The sequence below is a fragment of the Manacus vitellinus genome, unplaced genomic scaffold (assembly GCF_001715985.3).
Source record: "Manacus vitellinus isolate BGI_N305 unplaced genomic scaffold, ASM171598v3 scaffold_25_pilon, whole genome shotgun sequence".
Classification (NCBI taxonomy): domain Eukaryota; kingdom Metazoa; phylum Chordata; class Aves; order Passeriformes; family Pipridae; genus Manacus; species Manacus vitellinus.
In genome coordinates, this window is record NW_021939882.1 from 5,783,145 (window position 1) to 5,804,231 (window position 21,087).

Sequence of the window (21,087 nt, forward strand, 5' to 3'; positions counted from 1 at the left end):
AGCTCTCTGCCTGGGGATTTTTCTACTTGACATCATGAAATAGCTTGTCAAGCTGGTGCGCGTCTGAGCGTCGACGTTGAGTGACAGACTCGCTGTCTTTGAGTGCTGGTCTCATCAGTGCCTTGTGCCTCTGAGAGTTCTATCCCTGTTGGATTTGCCTGCTCCACCAGCTTTGCAGGAAGCATCCAGCCTGTTGCCTAATGCTGTACAGTTATTTAGGTCATTTGATTTTTATGTCAATGTAGCTCTGTCAGGATTTGGGGCCGTTGCTGTAAAGCCAGTCAAGCTAAAGCCAAACCAACTGCTCTCCCCAGTAAACCCATTCCAAACATTGTTTCCTGTCACCAGGGGTATATCATAGGATCAGAGAATCACAGAATCAGAGAAAGGCTTGGGTTGGAAGGGATCTTAAAGATCATCTACTTCCAGCTTGTTAAAATATGAGTAATATCAGAGCTGCTGTTTTGGCAGGTTTTAGAGGTGAAGCCCCAGGAAGTCCCTGAGATTCCTTGTCTCAGCCCTTATTTCTTACTTTTCTAAATCTACAGCTCCTGGTTTTGTTGTACCTGCCAAAGAGGCAGAAGGTGATCAGGTATCAGGTTCCTGTTACTCTTTTTCACTCCGTTTCCTGAGATTTCTTTGCATTGATGTCATTTGTGGTGGGGGTAAAGGGGAACACGCAATTTATTCTACATTATGTTCAGAGTAATGACAAGTCTTAAAATAGCTCTCAATTAGCAATTGATTGCAATTAATTGGAACAACATAGGCTGACATGATGACTTCGGATCTCCAGAGCATTTTTGAGTTCATGAGCTCTAATTTTCAAAAATTCAAAAATTGTGGCTCCCACATTAGCACAACCATCTGTCAGCAGTTTAAAATACAGATCTTATAGAAGCAGGAACCATCCACACTTTGGCTTTTGTAATTAAAACAGGTGTCCAAAACAGGGCTCAAGTTTAATGTAAATTGGGGATTTACTTATAGGTATGGAAATACCTATATATTGCCCAGAGACTTTGTGGACTCCCCATCCCTGGAAGTGTCCAAGGCCAGGTTGGATGGGGCTTGGAGCAACATGGTCTAGTGGAAGGTGTCCCTACCTGTGGCAGAGGTGTGATTCTGTCATTCTATTATTCTATTAATCTATTTATATATATATATATGGCTTTGTGTTCGGGTGTTCATGCTTTGCTGACACTCATCTCATCTCGTGCTGGATTTCTTGGCTCTTGCAGGCAAGGAGCCTTCAGCAATGCTCATGTGGGTAATGCCAAAATTAGGACTCTATGAAGAGACGTGTTTTCTGATTATTCAGACTAATTTGGTTGTACCTGTGCTTTAATTAAAGGATGATTGGAATTTCTTTCTTAATAAATATCATGAATACGTCAGTACAAAACAGCAGTGGGGCTTCAATCCTTGATCAGCCTGCATCACTTCCCTGGATTCTGGCTGTCAGTTTGCTGTATGACCTGAGGGTTTCATGCCTCTGGGTGCAGCTCTTTGCCCATGCCATGGGTCACTCCTGAGAATTGTCCAGAGAGGACAAGGAAAGCCCTTGCTCCTTAGCCCAGAGTGGTTTAATTCCATCAAACTTCACTTTCAAGTTCTTGAGCATAAATTTTAAGTAACAAAAGATAAGGTACTGTATTAAGATAATACATCATTAATAAATCAAAAAATATTCAGAAGAGTCTTAAATTTGAGGGAGCAAGACTGGACTTGAAGAAGGAAGGTGCCAGTAGTGGCAGCTATTAATTCTCTGTGTGCTAAACTTACAAGAGCTGGAGATGGCAGGACAGAAAGCACAAACACTGTGAGTGGAAGAAAACTTGGGTGTCAGGTTCTCATATCAATGTCATTTTCCCAGAGGAAAATACACTTAAATGTCTCTGTCCTGATGGCCAAATATTGTTTCTAGTCAGAGTACTGGGAAAGGGGAGCACAAAGCAAGGAAGCAGTACTGAATTACTGCTTGAATTACTACTTATATTGGAATGCTGAATGCTCAGATCTCTCCAGACTTTCCTACAAACCAAGCTGGTCATTTTACTGTTCTTCTTCAGTCAAAGTCCTTGCTAAACCATCAATGAAAAATACCAGTGAGAATTGGAAGAGCATTGCTCAGCCCTGCCCCTGCTTCAGCCTGGCCAAAGATTTCCTTAGTGGATGAGAACTAAAAGACAGGAAGGCAGATCTGGTTTGTGCAGATGAATCTGGACTGTGCAAATAGGTCTGGATTGTGTAGGTAGATCTGGGCTGTGCAGATAAGTCTGGGCTATGCAGGCCAGAGTGGTTTCAGTGCTCACAGAGAAGGATTTGGTTAAGCACACGGCTACAGCCAGGCTGATAAAGAGCTTTAAAAAAAGGATTGATTTGAAGAGACCATAATCAGAAACAATTAAAAGTTGACAGATGACCTGAATTAATGATGGAGATACTTGCTGAGGTGTCACTGCACATCTTCACAGTGAGAGGCAGAACAGTTTCCTGAACATGGCAGTGAGTCACTTAAGGGTGAGATGTGCTGAGCCATGGGGTCTTCTGCTGCCCCCCAACCCGAAAATCTGCACAGGCTCCATCAGACCTGCTGAGGAGACTGCCTGGAGCCCCTCTAGGCTGTCTCCTTCATGTGTTGTGCTGGTTGGAGGGTGCAGAGCAGGACAGTCACCACATCCTCTGGGAAGGATGCAGGTAAGGCCAGGCTGCTCCTGCGGCCACTGCCACCACCTGCCTGCCCAGGTGGGAGACACCTGAAGCTGAAGGGTCCTCTCAGGACACTTTTAGACAAGCGATGAGTAGCCCAGGTCCAGGCTGGGTCTCCAGGTGAGGCAGCACAGGGGACGCCAGTAGAGTCAAAAATTATGCAGCAAAGTGATGCCCAAAAGAATAAATTGACCGTGGAAGGAGTTTTCTGCTCTAAAAATCTTCTGTTATGAAGTGCAAGGAGTCATCTCTATGACATGGGGTACACCACAGCTTTCAGAAAGTCTGACAACATCCATGACCATGTTGACCAGTTTCTCCCAGTGCTTTCCGTTTCTCACCACACTGCTGTTCACACTTCAGGCTTCTCTTTCCGCTCCAAATTTTAACTTCATCACATGTTACTTTGAGAAAGAGCCATATATAAATATTTTGGCTCATTTAAAATGCCTTCTGGTATTTTAACACCAGGTCTCTTATTTTTCTCCACCATTTGGGGAACTTATTTTTATTTCCAAACAAATTTGATACTCTTACAGAAGTTCATTTCCTGAACTGAGTTTTTTAGGAAAGATTGCAGGAGTGTTGGTAAAATGACAATGTGCTGGGCTCCTGATGGAAGTGCCTGTGCTGCTGGGGACTGGCTGAAATCCTCTTTGCATACAAAAGAGAGATCGTGGGTGAACAAGAACAATTCTGGGGTTTATATTGAGTTGGTAAGTTCAGAATATATAAATGGAAAAAGGTTTGAAATAGAAAATTGAAATTTGTAGACTGGGCTAGGAAGGAACCAGGAATCTACGGGAAGCAGCTCAAGCACCATAGCTTCCCCAAGAAGAGTAAAAACTGTATGAGCTTTCTAAGGGGGCTGAAACACCTGTGGATTCCCTTCCTTCCCTGGTTCCCTTCCTCCCCCCAGTCCTGGCTTTGAACATATGGGAGGGTTCAAACCAATGACATTACTACCAAGTACTTCCCTGTTTTTTTCTCACTGAAATTTTACTGAAGATACTTGATTCTAAATACAAATAAACCCACAGTGTGTCCACTCTGCTGCCAGTGTGGATCCTGGAGCCTGTTACTGCCTGGCATTTGTCATTGTTCCTCAGCTTTACCTTGGTAATTTTATTTAGACAGGGACATTTTCTTCTGATAAATCTGGCTCGATTACCACGTCAGAATGTATTTATTAAAACAGCAATTAGAGCTTGGTCTCTCATCAATCACAACACCTTTAATTCCTGCATGGATGCAAACCTGTCGGAGGTGTTGGGCTCGCATGAGTGCGTGATCTAAATCAAATTGTCACCTCACCAACGTTCCCTTATCCTGGGCCCCAGAGGCAATCCAGTTTTGATTTGCCATGTGAACAACGGGTGACATTTTTAAAAGCTTCCACACTTCATTTTTTGGTGTTGAAAGGTGAACACTGGCTTCACAAGGTTGAAGACAAAGGTGAGCTCAGAGGCGAGGGCATCAGCCCCTCATACACACAGGTGATGGGACCCCAGTGGGATGGAGAGTTGGTCAGAAGGTGTCCCCACAGGTTGGGGATCACCCTGTTCCTACCTGCCAAAGGTCCTGCCTGGGCAGTGTGGTTAATTACAACCCAAATGGAAATCAGGTGTTGCAATAGCCCCAAGAGAAGAGATTAGTGTGGAGGATGCAGCAAAGCCCCAGGACAGGGGAGAGGTAAAAGTCATGGGATAAGGAAGGAGAAAAGTAATGTGAAACAGAAATTAAAAATCAAAACCAACATCAAAGCCCTAAAGCAGAAGAAGCTGGAAGAAGAATAAAAGGTGAAAGGACAACGTAAGTAGACCAGATTGGATTAATGATGCTTAAGTGATGGTCACAGACTGGGAGGTTGGTACAGCCACACACATGGAGGTGGTGAGTGTCTGGACACAGAAGATATCTCTGCCTGCCTCAAAGCCAGGCATCAGACAGTACCTAGCTCTGTGCCCTGCCTGGGAACATTGTCCCTTCCCAGCCATGACTCCTGCTGGACACTCCTGGGATGGTGTGACACTGTTCCTGGAACAGGCCACAGACTTCAGGAAAAAGGGCTTTGAAAACTGCAGAAACTGAATAAAAGAAGTATAGTTCTGAGAATGAGGCCATCTGCCTGTGAGGTCAGAGTTATGTGAGAGCACAGTTCCCATCCCTTGGCATGTTGTCTCACACCAAGGGACTTCCAGTCCAAATTCAGTAGGCAAAAAAATAAAAATTTTGAAATTTCCTGTAAAATGGTAATTTGTAACACTTGTTCTGAAATATCACAACATTGTACTTCTATAGGTCTGAAGCATTATAACAGAAAATTAACTATATATGGTGTGATATTAAAGTTATAACATGGATGTCAAAATGCAAGGAGGTGTTGTCATGATCTGGCTGAGCACTTTCCCAGTGCAAATGTCATCACAGTCACTGTGTTCCTTTAGAATATTTCAAGACAGCAGCATTTACCAGTGAAAAAATGCCCAAGAAGTATTCAACCCTTCCTCCTGTGCCTGTCAGAGGTGTCACATGTGTGGCTGTGCTCCCACTGTGCTCCCAGGTGGGCCTGGAGAGCTGTGGGGGATGATTTCTATCCAGTACAGCAGCTGGATAATTTGTTTGGTATTAAATCTGGGGGGATTCAATGTTGGGGACAGGGAGAGGCTGAGGCCAGACTCAGGCCTGCGTGCAGCTACTTGGTCAAACAGGACTTGGTTGGGAGTCACCTATGGGTGGTATTTACATTTGAATAGTAAGAAATTCCCTGTTAGCCTTTTTCTGGGTGAATTAACTCAAAAACCTCCTTCTTAAAGTCCCTTGGAGTGGAGGGGGCGGGGGGAGATGTCCCAGCCTGCTGTGGAACTAGGCTTTGGGGCACTTTCAGACACCTCAAGTTTTTCTGCAGCCCCTCTGCTCTTCAGTGGTAACCACTGGGGGGCAGGGGGGCAGAGGGATGGGGGACCCCTGCCCTGAGACCCCCAGGACCATCTGCATTGGGCTGTTCATGCCAGGATCAGCACTTCCAAATTTAAACACCTCCATGTCTGAGCTGGACTCGGTTGGGGTAGGGTCTGTGCCATCCCTCACCATAAAACTCTTTATTGACTTTGGTTTTAAGGTCCTGTGCTGATCTTGGTTTATATCCCACTCCTCTCTGCTCCTCTGTTTTCTTACAGCAGCCAACCACTGGAGATTTCCCATTCCTTCCTTGCAGTGTGTTTGTTGGGAAGGAGGGAGAGAAGGGGAAAACGGGGTAGCTGATGGTTTGTGTGTCAATTATACATCAGAGGCTTTACTGCTGCTTCAGAAGCTTCTAATAATAATAATTATAATTAGGGCACTGGGAGAGAAATGTGCTGAGATCAGGGAGGAAAGCAAGAAAGCCAGGCCAGAATTAATTAGCCACTTTTATCTAAGAATCTCATAGCATTTAGACATTAATTAATGAATTCGATGGTTAAATGAGCATGATGCTTGATTTGCACCAGAGTCATGGCCGAGCTCAGGCTCAGCACCTCTCTTTGCCCAGCCCTGGGTCCTGCAGGGTGAATGCTGCTGCAGGTGCTTCCCTCTTGCTGCTAAACACAGAGAAATAGTTCTTTTTCTCCTTTTGGTTCTGTCTGTCACTCTGAAAGCACTTAAATCTGGGGTGAGGAGAGCTGGTTAGATATACACTGTTGGGAGCTGTGCAAATCCCCCAGCTCAGGAGATGCACATCCCCTGCACACTGAACACTAGTGCCTTACCATAGGGAACAAATGTTTTCTGCTGACCCAGACTCAAACTCAGTGAAATCTCCCACCTGTGGCACTGAGATTATTCCTGGGGCTCCAGCAAAACCGTTTATTTCATGGCAAAATGTTGCCCAAAGGAAAAAAGTGACCCTGGCAGCAGTTTTCCTCTAATCATAAGGCTCTGCTGGGCAGTGTGAGAGGGTGGCCCAGTGTGGGGAGTTGGTGGTTAACAAAAAGAAACCTGTTCTCCTCTACCCCGTGGTTTTCTCAGAGTGGAGGCGCAGTTCAGGGTGCAGAAAGATCTCCCTGGCTGGAGCTCTCCCTGCAGCACCAGCAGCTTAGCTGAGCTTTCACATTTCCCAGTGGTCTGAAGATCTTTCTGTCCCATGAGCCCCTTCCCCACCAGCTGGCCCAGGCCAACTCACCTCATCGGTGCCAGGGGAGGCCTCTGCCCAGGGAGCATCTCCAAACCCTGTGACTGTTCCCAGTATCACATCTCACCTGGGTTCTGCAGTTCTGCCTCATGAATAGATGAGTTTCTGCCTCCCGGCTCACCTGTGGTATGCCCAGAGTTGGTGAATATTCATTAACCGAAATTAGCATCTATTAGGTCTTTATTGACTTATAAAAGCCTTGTTTTGTGATAATGAAGTTTATACTGTAGTTTTGCCTGATGGCAGCTGGTGGGTCCCTCTGCCCAAGCCACCAACCCCGAGCTGGGTCTGGCCAGGACACAGGTGGCTGAGTCCCTTCTTCCCCAGAGCCCATGGAAGCTGTGGCTGCCCCCTCCCTGGAAGTGTTCAAGGCCAGGTTGAAGCAACCTGGTATAGTGGAAGGTAGGGCCCAGAGCAGGAGATTGGAATGAGATGAGCTTTAAGGTTCCTTCCGACCCAAATCATTCTGGGATTGTATGACAGCCATGAAGTTACAGCTGGGAGAAGCATGTCTGTGATCTGAGCACGTGCTGAACATGAGGGCAGACTTACAGACTTTCACTGGATGATCATAGCAGTGTCCTGTGCCGCTGCAGGGGCGGATGTTCAGGGGTTGATGATTGATTTGGGCAGTTTGGGCACTTAAGGCGTGTTTTGGACCTCTGTTCCTTGGCTGGGTGAGCGCAGCCCTTTGGGTTTCATGGACTGTCCCTCTGCTGTGGGATGTAGATGTGGTTTGGCTGAATGTCCCTATGAATTGGCTTGGAAGCTGTTAGGAGGGCACGAGAAGTGCCACGCTCAGAGCCGGCGGTGGGAGGTGGGAGGAGGTTACACGGTGCTAATGGGAACTGACCTGAGCAATAACCTTCTCCCTCTCAGCTCATTTTTCACTATTTCTCAGACTTCATTCAGTTTGGTGTGAGGGGTCAGCAGCGAGGGCAACAGGAACAAGTCACTCTGGTGTTGGGGCAGGCAAGCATTCCCCACGGTGCTGCCATGAGCTTGGTCCTGCTGTTCACCGGGAAGGAGGGAGACAGTGCCCAGAGGGAAAATATGTTGGAAAGAGCTGGTGGCAGCACTGCTGCTTGTCAAATATGTTTCCTCTGTTAGGATTCACTGTTGTCCCTAAATGCACAGAGGCGACACGGGGAAAATCACTGATTTACAGGTGAGAAGAGCAAAAGTGCTCACAGGGGGTGAGCAGGAACTGCTGGGATGGAGACTCTCCCTTCCCACACCAACCTGCTCTCCAGGGCTGGCCACAAAAACGCTCACTGCTTCCACCTGATTGATTTTGCCTTCCAAGCAGTAGTGGCTGCTCGCTGGAATCACTCACTCTGTGTTTGGGAAGGGCAGAGCTCTGGAGCCAGCCCTCGCAGGGAGCAGCCATCAGAAAAATCCTCACAGAGCTGGAATGTCAGCTGCAATAAGGAGCTGGAATCCACACAGCTCCTGGAAGTGTTCTCAGAGCACACGTGATCAGGGTTTTACACGGGCTCAGAACATGGTGCCTTTGTCCAAGCCCAGCAAATGATAAAAATCTTCAATTTAGCCATTATTGACTGTTTTAAGACAAGATACAGGACAGAATTGAAGCGAGTCTGTAAATTAGACGTAGCCCCACAGCTCACAGACCGAGAGACTCCTTCATCATTGACAAGGAAGAGGAAGGAGGAAATGAGGAGGCTTGGTGACTTTGTTTTTCTGCCTGTTCCTGTAAATTACGTGCTCTGTGTTCTCAGCTGAGAAAAGACAGAGACACAGAAGAGCAGGGCAGTGACTGTCAGTGGCTTTGTAACCACCGTGAGCTCACAGGGCCCCTACTCCAGGCTCTAATCCTTGGGCTCAGGAGCTGCAAATTGGCCTTTCCTTTTTTCCCCCCATTTTTTGGTGAGGGTCTGTGTCTGGAATGGTGACACCAAACTGTCCCCTCAGCCCGTGGTGTGAGGAGGTTTCCCCGTTGGCCTCACCTCCTGCTGCTCCACTGGAGCCCTGGCAGGGCTGTGACCCTGGCACTGTGTGTCACCTGACACTGCTGCAAATCCCAGGGCAGTGTTGTGGCTCTGACCAGACCACCCTGTCCCCTACTCCTTGTCCTGCTGTAAGAGACCCCTCAACCCTGGGGTGTGACTCTGGGGATGGAGCTGCAGTGGGACTCTGGGTCACAGATGAGACCTGGGGCTGCAGTGCTGCTCTGATGTTGCAAAGCTTAATGATGCTTTCTCTTGGTTTGGATGATGTTACTACTCTGCATGAGCTGGGAATGGTAATTCCATTTTAGTGGGAAGATGGATGCTTCCAAATGACATTTATCTCTGTGATGACTGCGGTGTGGTCAGGGAGCAGTTGTTAGCAGTGCCAGCTCTCCCCTTTGTCACGGATTACTGCGGCTGGGCAGGATTCCAGCTGAAAAACAAAAATTCCATCCCTCCACCGCATGAATCAGGAAATAGTTACTGTCCTGTGGTTTCATCACTGAGGTCATGCAAATGAGGACTGTGTTTCCTCAAAGCCTCTGTTTTGTGTGTGACCAGGCCTTCGTGTGTGGGGAGACTGCTCAGGGGCAGGTGGGACACCCACAGCATCGGGTTTGGGGAGGGTAAAGGGATGCTGGGGTTTGATGCCCACAAGGACAGAGGCTGGTGATGCTGGCTGCACCATCTGGCAGCCCCAGCTGGCTCAGCAATTGAGCCTCAGAGAAGAAATGGTGTCTGGAGAAATTGGGTGCTCCAGCTGTGGTCCCTCACTCAGGTTAAACATGGATCCTTGAGTGGAGATTTCTCACTGAGGATCTTGGAAAATTTTCGGACCCCCATTGGATATTGCAGGGACCTGAGCAGCACATGCCAGTGGAATGGATGGAGGAGTTCCAGGGTTAATAGGAATCAGCTCCTGATTGAGACTGGGTGGAGGGTTTGCTGGCAGTTTGTGGTGACGTTCAGGGAAGTTCCCTGCAAGGGTTCCTGTGGCACTGGCTGCCTGTGTCCATCCCGACCCCCATGGTGCCAGCAGGGCTGAGCAGCCTGTCCTGAGTGTGGGTGGGGGTCTGGAGCTGTTGGTCACCCCAGGCACTCTCTGTTCCTCTTGCAGGTGAGCCCTCCCGGTGGTCCTCATCCCACTGCGACTGCTGCTGCAAGAACGGCAAAGGCGACAAGGAGGGAGAGAGCGGCACATCCTGCAACGAGCTGTCGACGTCCAGCTGCGACAGCCAGTCGGAGGCCAGCTCCCCCCAGGAGACCGTCATCTGCGGCCCCGTCACGCGCCAGACCAACATACAGACTCTGGACCGGCCGGCCAAGAAGGGCCCTGTGCAGCTGCTGCAGCAGTCCGAGATCCGCAGGAAGAGCGACCTGCTCCGGACTCTCACCTCTGGCTCCCGGGAGTCCAACTCCAGCAAGAAAAAACAAGTGAAGGAGAAGCTCTCCATTGAGGAGGAGCTGGAAAAATGTATCCAGGATTTCCTCAAAATCAAAATCCCAGACCGGTTTCCCGAGAGGAAACACCCCTGGCAATCTGAACTGCTGCGGAAGTACCACCTTTAGGCTCAGGGTGGGGAGAGCACATGACCTTGTTACATTAGAGACAGATCCTAAGTGATACAAAAATAATTCCCAATAATAATTATTTGTTAGGTCACCGAAACCAAAATCCATCTCTAGTACTGCCTAATTTGCCTCTTTCACCTTAACATTTCTAGTCGTAGGGTAACGATATTTTTTGCAGTCCTGGAAGCACAATGACAAACGCTTTCGTTTGTAAACTCGGAGTCTTACACAAGCTGAAAACCTTAAGGGCACAACCAGACCCATGCCAAGGGATGGTTGCATGCAGCTGCCAGTGCCGTGGGAGCGTGGCCTGGGAACAGGCAGGTCAGGGGGATGTGAGCTCCGTGCCCTCTGTGTCCTCCTCGGAGCACATCTGTTTGGAGGGAGGTGCACACTGCGAAGCCCCGAGCTCTGCCGTGGCAGTTTAAGCATGTGTATATATATATATGTGCATATATATATGTGTGTATATATATCTCTGTGTATATATATATGTATATATATATATCTATATATATATATCAATATATATTGCTTAAAGATTTTCTGGCTCTCTCCTCATAACTGCACTTTCTCAGAAAAGCGCATTTTTTAGCCGTCTGTGGATGTTCAGTTTCTTCTCCAGGTCTTTGAGGGCTGAACAGTAGAAGTCCATCTCACTGTCTCTCCCCTGCTCCCTCTCCCTGTCTTTACCCCTTCTCTGAGACACTGTAAATGCGTTTCAGTGGAGACCAGGGTGCAGTCTGTGGTTCTTTGTTACCATCAGCAAATACTCCCATTTGTTTTGGATGATCTTGTCCCTCTGTGTCCTCCCCACACCTCTTGTGTTCCTCAAGGCTCCCCAGTGTCAGTGGGTTAAAGGTGTGCTGATCCCAGCTGGAAAGCTGTAGGGCTGGTTCCACGGCTGTGTGTGGAGTGGCTGTGCTGGTTTTTGTGGATGCCAGGCACAAGTGCCAGGGGTGTCTATCCCAGCTGGCAGGGACAGAGGGCACTGTATCCCATCCGGCACAGAAGCACCCACAGAAATCACCCACCCAACCAGCCCCATGGTGCTTTGTGCGTGGGGATCCACTGTTGGAGGAGAGAGTAGGTGTGTGCCAAGAGAAAGTACAACCCCAGGAGGTACCTGCGTTCCATCCCACGGATCCCATGGTGGGACAGCCAGCAAACTGCACCGTGTGTGCCGTGTCACCCCCGGAGCCATGGGAAAGGCTGGTCCTGCACTGACCCACAGGGAAAGGGTGCAGGTGGGTCTATGGGGCGCAGAAGTGCCAAGGCCAGGTAAGGCCAGAGCATGGCAGCACAGATCAGAGAGTGTCAGGGGGTTGGCAGGTGGCAAAAGCATGGGATCAACCAAACAGGGAGCAGGGGAGCGCCGGGGGGGCTCAGCTCTGGGGGCTCAGGCTGCCAAGGAGGGAAGCCATGGAGAGTGATGGAAAACTTAATTGCTCCAGCTATCCTGTGTTGGCCACATCTGGGAACAACCCAGCTGGAGGATTTGGGATAAATTTTTCGTTTTCTAAAGGCACAGAAAGAAGATTTTATATATATAGAAAAAACTACAGACAATGACAGTGCTGGTAGCACAGAGTACTTGGATTTTGACTCATTTAGCATCCTGCAGGTTCGAGGGCTTCCCACCTACTAAATTCCAGAGGTTGCTGTGGGAGATGATGCTGTCCCATCTGCACTGGTTCTCTCTGTGATCCTCATGCAGTTCCAGCAAGATGGAAGCTTGGTTCCTGTGGGGTTCCATCATGCCCAGCTGGGACAGAGGGGTTTGGCAGAGAACTGTGAGGTCTTCACAAGCACACAGGTGTGTTTTGGTGAGGATGCACATTTTACCAGCAACAATAGGAAGCAATACTTGTCCAGAGGGATCCATAAGCCTGAGCCGGCTGTGGGGAGGGGGAAACCCTCCCAGCAATACATCTCCAGGTTGGGGCAGAACAGGGCTTGGATGTAGCAGCTGGTCATCACCTCTGGAGATTGTACATGAAGAAGGTGCCATTCCTTACAGCTGGCATGCCGTGTTGGTACCAAGGATTGGGAATGAGAGGCTCTGGGCTGGGAAATGCTCAGTGAGGAAACTCAGAGCTTCCCAGAACTGTGCTTTAGAACGAGTTCAGGTTTTAGGACATTCCCTCATGCTGGAGTTCAGACCTGGCTGTTGTGCTACCTTCCACTTACAGGCTCAAAAGGCACATTTTCCAGCAGAAACTAATGTTTTACACAAGATCCATACATTTGGCCCTGCTTAGTTGTGTTGTGGTTAGTTTATAACATTTTTCTTTTCCTGCTAAACATTTCCCACACCTTACCCTCCTGCTCTGGCACCAAGCAAGAAAAACTGAAGAACAGCTAGGGCTCTCCTCTGGATTTCCAGCAGAGAATGGGGTTGGGAACAGGTCCCCTTGTTCCTCGGCAGCAGACTGGAGCTAAAATCTTGTCCTTTCAATCCAGATCTTTCCAAGTCTCTCTTTAATATCACAAATATTTGGGCTATAAACTGCGTGTGCCAGAGTGGAAGAACAGGCATTGGATGTGTGTGTGTGTGTGTGTGTTCCCAGGCTGATGTTCTGGGGACACAGGATTGCTCAGTGATTAATAACTGTGGAAAAATTAGACCAAATGAAATGCGCCTGAGTGGGCTTGATTTATGTGGCCTTCATGTCTCCAGTTTGAGATGAAATGGTTATTACTCTCCAGTGCTACAGAAATAAAGGTCTTAAACTTCAGTAATCACAAGCAGGCCAAACCTGCTGGGAAACCCAATTTGAGATGGGGCTGGAGGAAGGCAGTGCCCAGACGTGGGGCTCGTGTGTGTGTGTATGTTTGTGTGTGTTCTGCTGTGCTACTAAGGGGTCTTGTTCTGGTCTAACTACATGTATGGTTGTTTTATGAGTGGCTTGTACAGAGCTGGGGCTGTGCTGCCAGGTTTTGTGCTGCTCATAGTGACTGGTGGGCTGTAGGTGGAACACAGGAGGCCTGGGTGGTGGTGGGGGGCTGTCACTCCTCCCCAACAGAGTCAGAGCTGTGTGGATGCTGCCCAGAGCTCCCCTTTTCTCCATCCTCACTCACTGCTCTCTCTGCACCACCACTGTTCCATGGCACCCCCTCAAAAAGCCACATTTGGGGCACCTCATTCTGCCACCACTGGGCAGGGGCAGGGGATGGGAGCATCCAGCAATGGTGTGGAAAAACCATGGGCAGGTAGAGACAGGGACCAGGGGAATTAAAAATGCTGCTCCATGGTGGCCCCATAGTTCAGCTGTGTGTGGCAGTGGGTCAGGAAAGAGCAATCAAACCTTCTGCAGGCACCAGGATGGTGGCAGGAGGGTGACAGTAATTCTGGAAGACCTGTTCCTAAAAATAGTGCCATGGACATATAGAGACACAAAACTATATATACTTCCATGTAGTTGGATAGTTATAATCACACTCCTAGGGATGAAAGAAAGGTGCCAATGCCTTCTTGGAAAGGTTGTTCCCCATCCCCTCAGGGGTGGGCACCTCTCACTGTTCCCAGGGACAGGAAATCCCTGCAATAGGTGGGTGTCAAAGTGGTACCTCAAAGCCTATGGCAAATAGGAGGAGGGAAATGTGGCCCATGCTCGGTGTGTCCAGAACCTTCCTCCTACCAGGGCTTTTCCCTGAGGCTGTGCTGGGAAATGGGGCCATGAAGGGAAGAATGGAGACAAGGTATTTCAGAGGAAAAAAGGAAACTGGAATGAGATTGCCAGAAAGGCAGATGGGTTTTGGGCTCTAAAGTATATTCTACTCAATTCTACTTTGTTTCAGTGAGAGAACCCATGTCTCTCCCTAGGACAGTTTTGGTAGCAATCCAAAATTAAACTCAGTTCACAGAGTACTTTATTCTTTCTAAAATATCTGGGGGGCAAACTGGACTTTGAGCTACTTTCCACACATAATGAAGACCAAATATAAGTTCTGTTGAAACTAACTGAAAAACTTACATTGACTTCAGTGGGACTGAGACTCCCCTAAAACAACTTTTCTCAAGAAAAATGGGCACCTGCCCCAGTGAGGATGAGTAAGAACATACACATCCATGTACATTGCTTGTGTGGCACAGGTCCAGTCATTTGGGGATGGTGTGGCACAGCCAGTCTGTAAATATCATGGCCTGGTCTTACTTAAGCTTAGCTTAGGGCACTGGGGAGGGAATGTGGTGAGCAACCCCTGCCCCTATGGGCCATGGGGTGGGTGACACAGCTCCTGTCACAGCCACCCACATCCCACCTGCACTGGTGCCCATGACAGCTTCCACCTCTCCTGGGCAGAATTCCCAGTTTCCAAGGGTTTTGTTATGTGCCCAAACACCTCGAGACACCTGAGCAGGACTCAGAGCATCAGGGGGAGACACAGGGAGAATGTGTCAGTTTACACAGACCCACGGGGACCAAATTATTTTACCATCTGCACACACTGTCCAGAGGCTTCACAGTGCTCTGGAGAACATTTTAGTGTTTTAATTCTAGTTTGGTGGTCCATTTATTAATTTCATTTTCAAATTGAGGGCTGAAGGAGAAGACAAGGTTGGAGTTTATTGGCAATGGCCATCATGTAACCAAGCCCTTCAGCTGTGTCCCAATCTGTTCTCCCAGCCCTAGGAAGGCTGGAGGAAACTTTCCAGCTCCTTACCCTTCCCAAAGCCCTTCCTACCACGGCGAGTATGGACTTTCAGAGTACTTTATGCACAAGGCCCCATGTGTATCATGGTACAAAATAATTGTCCAGTCTTATGGATAGTTTATGCCCCAACGGGGTTTTGTAGATTAATAGTAAAAGGACAGAAAAAAAAAAAAAGAAAAAGCACTTTTAAATTATTTATATTATAAAAAGACATTCTTTATTTTTCTTGGCATCGATGTCACTTAGCTAAAAAATCCGTTTATAAATAGGATATTGCAGATTTTAAACTATAGCAATGCTAAAGCAAACACAAAAAAGCAGAATTCAGAGTTACACAGACAAAACTTACTGAGGTGAAGCAGGAGGGTGGCAGGGCCCAGCTGGCTGAACGGGTGGGCGTTGGAGTTGAGGGGGATGATGTCCTCCCTGGGGCCCCTTTGTGGTCCCCTCTGGCCATCCCCAGCCCCAGGGAGGTGGCTGGACCAGTTCCCCCCCAGTCATTTGGGGTTGTACAAAAGAGCAGGTGCTGCCAGTGCAATATTGTCCCAGCCAACACGGGGTGTAGAGGGGGTTTGGTGATGTTGTGATCTCTCGGGGCCTTGCTTACGTTACATTTTCGGACCTCATACAGCACTTAATGACTTCGCTGAGGCTGAGTCAGTCTGTTGCACATTGATGTAGATTAAGTGGCACCCACTGAATTACCTCTCGACTTTCCAACGTGGTTCACTTGTACATAAGTGTAATGTCAAACTGTTTACAGGTTCTTTTGTGCGTAATTGTGGAAAAAAAAAAAAAGTTTTAACTACAAATTTAAAGGAATCGATTTTACTGGAAGGTGTTTAAAAAAAATGAATGTGCTTAATACAGTATAGACATCCTTGCTAATGGTCTCACCTGAATGCATGTATCCGTGTTGTCAGTCCCCACCAGTGAGGTTATTGGCAATATTCTGCAGTCTGTGAATAGCAAATATGCATAAACTACTGTGACTCTGACAAATATAACTCGGTAACTGTTTCTACTGTGGTATGTAAAAAAAAAAAAATCTTGTAGCTTTTAGCCTGCTGTATTTCCCTGGTGCAAAGAACACCAGGAAAAAGAGAGATCTTGGAAAAAATGAAGTCACAGCTGTGACCTGTGTGGGGTCATTCATGCAATGGCACCTTCTGGGTCGCTGTGGTACAAGCGCTAAAAATGCCATTTTTAGAGGCTGGGAGGTGGGAAGTGAAGGTGTTGCTGCTGCCTTCTGCTCTGGCATTGCTGCTGGAAGCAGAGCTGGCCTTTGGCTCAGGGGATGATGAGTGAAGAGCTGCTCCACGTGCAGGGTGGGTGTCAGACCCTGCATGGGGGGAGCACAGCACCGGTGTCAGGACGCTGGGCGACTGAAAACTGCAGCCAATTTGTGTCTTGCCATTCAAATAAAGCAGTGAATATACACTGTAAGAGCACAGACAAGAATAAATAAGTTGGTATCCTTCAACTGTCACATACACACGCAGGAATACATCCAGAGATCCATCCAGGCTTTCTTGCCCATGGGGATTTAGCACTTCCCTCCCTCCCAGCGGGGCATTATTCTCCTGTGAAAGTGATGGGTATTTTTCCTCATTTATTTCTGGGTTGGTCTGAAAATAGCAGTTCAGTGGTCACAGGGGAAAGTTCTTCTCCCTCCCTATCTCGCACAGAGATTTTGTGATGCTGTGATTTGAAAGTCCTGGCCCCAGCAGCTGGATAAGCCATTGCTGCATTAGGGGTTACCTGCCAGAGGGTATCCAAAAATACTTTATCCTTTGTCATTTTAAAGACATCTTGGCAAGGGATGGCTTCATCCCAGCCAGCGGCTGAGTTACAAGTGGAGAAGGTGCAGGGCATGACAAGAGGAGAAAGATACAGGGGGAAAGGCAGGATATCTTTCTGGGACATGGAGAGGTAGCCAGCTGTGGCCTTTTCCAGAGTTGGCCCCCAGTCATCCATCCCAGGCAGGTCCCTGGGGAATGGTGTCCAGCAGTGAAGGCTTCACCTTCCTGCAGTAGCTGCTGCAAAGATAAAAGGGGAAAAGGTGGTGGGAAGGAGCTGTTCTGCCCCAGCATGGCTGTTCTTGGAGCAGCAGATTCACAATTTGTGGTTATTGCTGTATCTTGGCCCATCCCTGGAAGTGTTCAAGGCCAGGTTGGATGGGGATTGGAGCAGCCTGGTCTAGTGGAAAGTGTTCCTGCCTTCCCCTGGCAGGGGGTAGAACAAGATGGGCTTTAAGGTCCCTTCCCACCCAGGCCACGCTGTGATTCCATGATCTTCCTCCCTTCAGCACAGCTCTCTGGGAGCAATCAGGGCTCTGTCCTGCTGCCACTGCCATGTGGGTGGCCCAGCTCCCAACGCTCCCAGTCATACCTGCATGGATGGAATTGGGAAGCATTGCTGTAGGCAAGCTGGGGCTGAAAAAGCCAGAAAACCAGATGATGGCTCACTTGTGGAGCTGAGGATCCAGGGATGATTGGTTTTATTATTATTTTTAATCTGTGGTACTTGGCTGTGGTTGAGAGGAAGCCCTTTCCAATGGCCCCTTCTGGGAGAAGGTGAAAGATCCATCTTTGCAGCATTTCCCCCATATGGTACTTCCCTGTAGCAGGGATTTGGATGTTGCAGTGTCTGCACAAGCATATGGAAGGCGAAGTGTGTTGGAAGCTGTGTCTCCTCAGATGGTGAGGCGGCTGCTCGCCGGGCGTACCTGCGGCACCAGCCCAGTGCTGGCAGCACCATGAGCCAGGTGATCCTGGCACAATCCCTATCCTGGCAGAGAACTCTGTAGGAGGCACCTGCCTTCTGCCTCGGGGCCACACCTACAGCAGGGCCAGTGTCCCTAAACCACCCTTACAGCTCTCAGATGAGCTTCTCCCAGATTAGCCACCCCTTGCCTGGAGCCAAGGAGCTGGGGGAGAGGGCAGGGTGAACCGAGGAGACAGTTCTGCTGCTGTTCCTGAGCAAATCCAGGGGTCTGCAGCCCTGTTACCCCTTGCTGGGCTTGTCTCTCACGATCCATCTCTCCATAGAGGAGAACACACGGGGAGCAGCTGAGACCCCCAGTATGGGTGGCAGGTCTTCTCTCCAGCAGGACACCCCTCAGTTCTGAGAAGCAGCTCACCTCTGCCGCTTCCCACACTCATTCTGAGGCAGAAAGCTGAATTTTGCTATTCTGAGCACTTTTGAACACTGTCTTGTCTTCTTTTCATGTCAGGGCAGATGTGAAAGAGTAGTGGGTGTTCGGGTTAGAACACCTGCACAATAATTACTGAGGATTTAATTACCTCCCCTGCGCAACACTGGATGATGTGCATGGAAAACAGGAGAGATTCCCTTTGATACCAGGTGATACCAGAAAATGATTTTAATCTGCCTTACAACTATATAATTAAAGGAGCTTATATATAGAAATATATATATATATATACACACACACATATATGTACATTTCTTTTTCTTGCTGCTGGAGTTACAGTTGTTCTGGCCTGGGAGCAGAGTGGGCAGCACTAGGCTAGAACTGGGCTTGCTCCATGCTGAGTGCTGGCGTAAGCCACAAGGGTGAGTCGGGGTGGGAAGAGCAAACTCATTGCTTTCCACAGCCCTTTCAGGGGAGAGGCCACCCCTCCCCAGAGGTAATCCCCAACCCCCCAAAATGACAAGCTGTCCCCACGCCTGGTGTCTGTAGAGGAGGTGTGGGGTGGGGAAGGCTGTGGGCAGTCCCTCTGTCACCCCTTCTGCTCCCTGACCTGGGCGATTCCCACCTGGCACGATGCTCAGGCAGGAGAGGTGTGACCCTGCAGGTCATTCCGGGCTTGACAGGAATGGGACTAAATTATTGTTGTGCCCCAAAACCAGAGCAAACAAGGAGCTCAGCAGCTTGTTCGGAGGTATCCAGGAGAGAAGATCCCTCCACTGTCAGGCAGGATGTGGGTGGGATAGCAGTGCCTGGGACGCAAAACCCTGCATCCTCCAGCCTCTCCCCTCTGTCCCGAGGCAGGGCAAAGAGGAAACCTGCTGCAGGGAACTGGGACAACAGGATGGTGTCAGGTGAGGGCAGAGAGCATCGGATACTCACTTCTCGCTCGACTGTTCTCTCCCGTTGCTGCTGCCGAGAGCCGGGAACTGGTGCTGCCTCCGCCCCCGCGCTACTGCTGCCGAGGTGTCTGTGGGGAGAGCTCTGTAAATACAGCAGGTTAAAAACTGGCACAGTATCAGCAGGTCTGTATTTAATGCAGATGTTTCCCATGTTTTGTAGTATTGTTTTATTGATAAATAAAAATCAACCAAAGACAAAAAAGGCACTTGGCATCGTCTGTGTGACCCAGGCTGAGCTCCTGGTGGGCACTTGAGTATAGAGATGGTACCTGTGACAGGAGAAGCTGCAGAGCCCTTGGCCTCTCCTCCCCAGCACATCAATTCCTGGGGGGCTCTCCAAAGAGAGACCAGCACCCATTTAAATGGAGTGGATGAACAAATGTCCCCTGAGGTCCGTGGGAAGAGGACCTGCATGCTTGTCACCATCTCTGGGTGAGCCCTGAGCTGTACCAGGACCTTGGTGCGATACTGAGTCATGAAACAGGGCTGTGATGACACAAATATCACAAATGGCTCAAAAATTATCCCAAAACGCTCAGGATTTTTAAAGCACAGCAAGAAAAACAAAACTTGCAGCAATTACACTGCATGTTAATGAGCTGCCTCCCAAAGAAAAGCTTGAGAAAAATAGGTTCATCAGAGACTCGTTAAAAAATCACTAAAACCATTAATACTATAAACATCCTCTCCACGGCATAAATTTTGTATCTTTCCAGATGTATTTTTATTATTATGCCCATTTAATGGGAGGAGAAAACGAGGCACAGCTCTTAGGGTTATTTTGCCCCAGGGATCCCAGCAAAAGCAGCCAGGAGGTACTAAAAGCACCTCCTCTTACCAAATTCCCAGTTAGGTGTGCCTGTGCCACGTTGGGCTGCCACATCTAAACCCTTTAGCACTTTTTATTTAGTCTTTACTGAAGCAAAAAATTCCTGATTTCGAGACTTAGTGCTGACTGAACTGGGAACTCAATATCTGTGAGCAGCCATTTACCCATGAAATAGAGCTGGGAGAGCAGAAGGAATTTGGGCAGACACTCTGCTTGGAATTTAACCCCTTGAACTTTCTGGGAAGGGTTTGCTGAAGCCTTCCAGCTTTAGACAGTGCTGGGCTGTCAAAAATCCTCTAGCACACTTCAATGTAAATGTATTTTAGCAGCTGGATTTGCTGAGCTGTGGAACAGAAGGCGACGGGGCTGTTCTTGCCTTTGTTCTGACATCCCAGACCTCGTCTACAGCCCTGAAATCCCAGCAGTCATATCACTGGGGATCAGAGCTTGGTGCTAATGGGACAGTGATCCGGGCAGGGTTGAGCTCTCCAGAGGAGAAGTGCTGTCAGGAGAGGCGATGTTCCCCAGCTGCTCTGGCGGGAGGGCCGTGAAGAGAGCCGGGTTGTGGGAACTGCTGTCCCCGGGAGCTGTGCCACCCCCCATCGACCGCCGGGGGCAAAGGGACACCATCCCCCCTCTGCACGGAGCTGGGGTTGTTTCAGTACATCTCACTCCAACATCACTGTGTCCCTCCCCCCCCGTTCCCTCGTTATGAGCTGATACAAAATGCAGATAAGATCCAACAGATGAGCAGTGACAGGTAAAGGGCACCACGTGGGTGATGGACTGTACATGCTGATGGCACCAATGATGCCCTTGGCCGAACCTCCAAAAGAAATCCACAGTTTTCTTCCTTTTCATTCAGTCCCAGACATTAACCCCAAGTTCCACCTGCCCCCACCCTGGCCCGGCCCCTCTCCAGGACACTTGGATGGTGCTGACACTCAGGGACACTCTCAAAATGTGAGTTCTGCTTTCTCTATGATCTTGCCTCTGTTACTGGAAATTGTTATTAAGCTACCCTAATTATTTTTTAAATCCAATAAAGACATCTTATA

At 48.7% G+C, this 21,087-nt stretch overlaps 1 protein-coding gene across 1 annotated transcript in view; it reads left to right on the plus strand.

Annotated features, from left to right (window-relative positions):
- KCTD16 (potassium channel tetramerization domain containing 16) overlaps window positions 1-11,737 on the plus strand; it is a 65,478-nt gene extending 53,741 nt beyond the window's left edge. Inside the window, exon 3 of the mRNA XM_008927904.3 lies at window positions 9,974-11,737. Coding sequence (XP_008926152.1) covers window positions 9,974-10,425 — 452 coding nt within the window. The 3' untranslated portion in view covers window positions 10,426-11,737. The remainder of the gene's footprint in view (window positions 1-9,973) is intronic.
- Window positions 11,738-21,087: the final 9,350 nt, after the last annotated feature.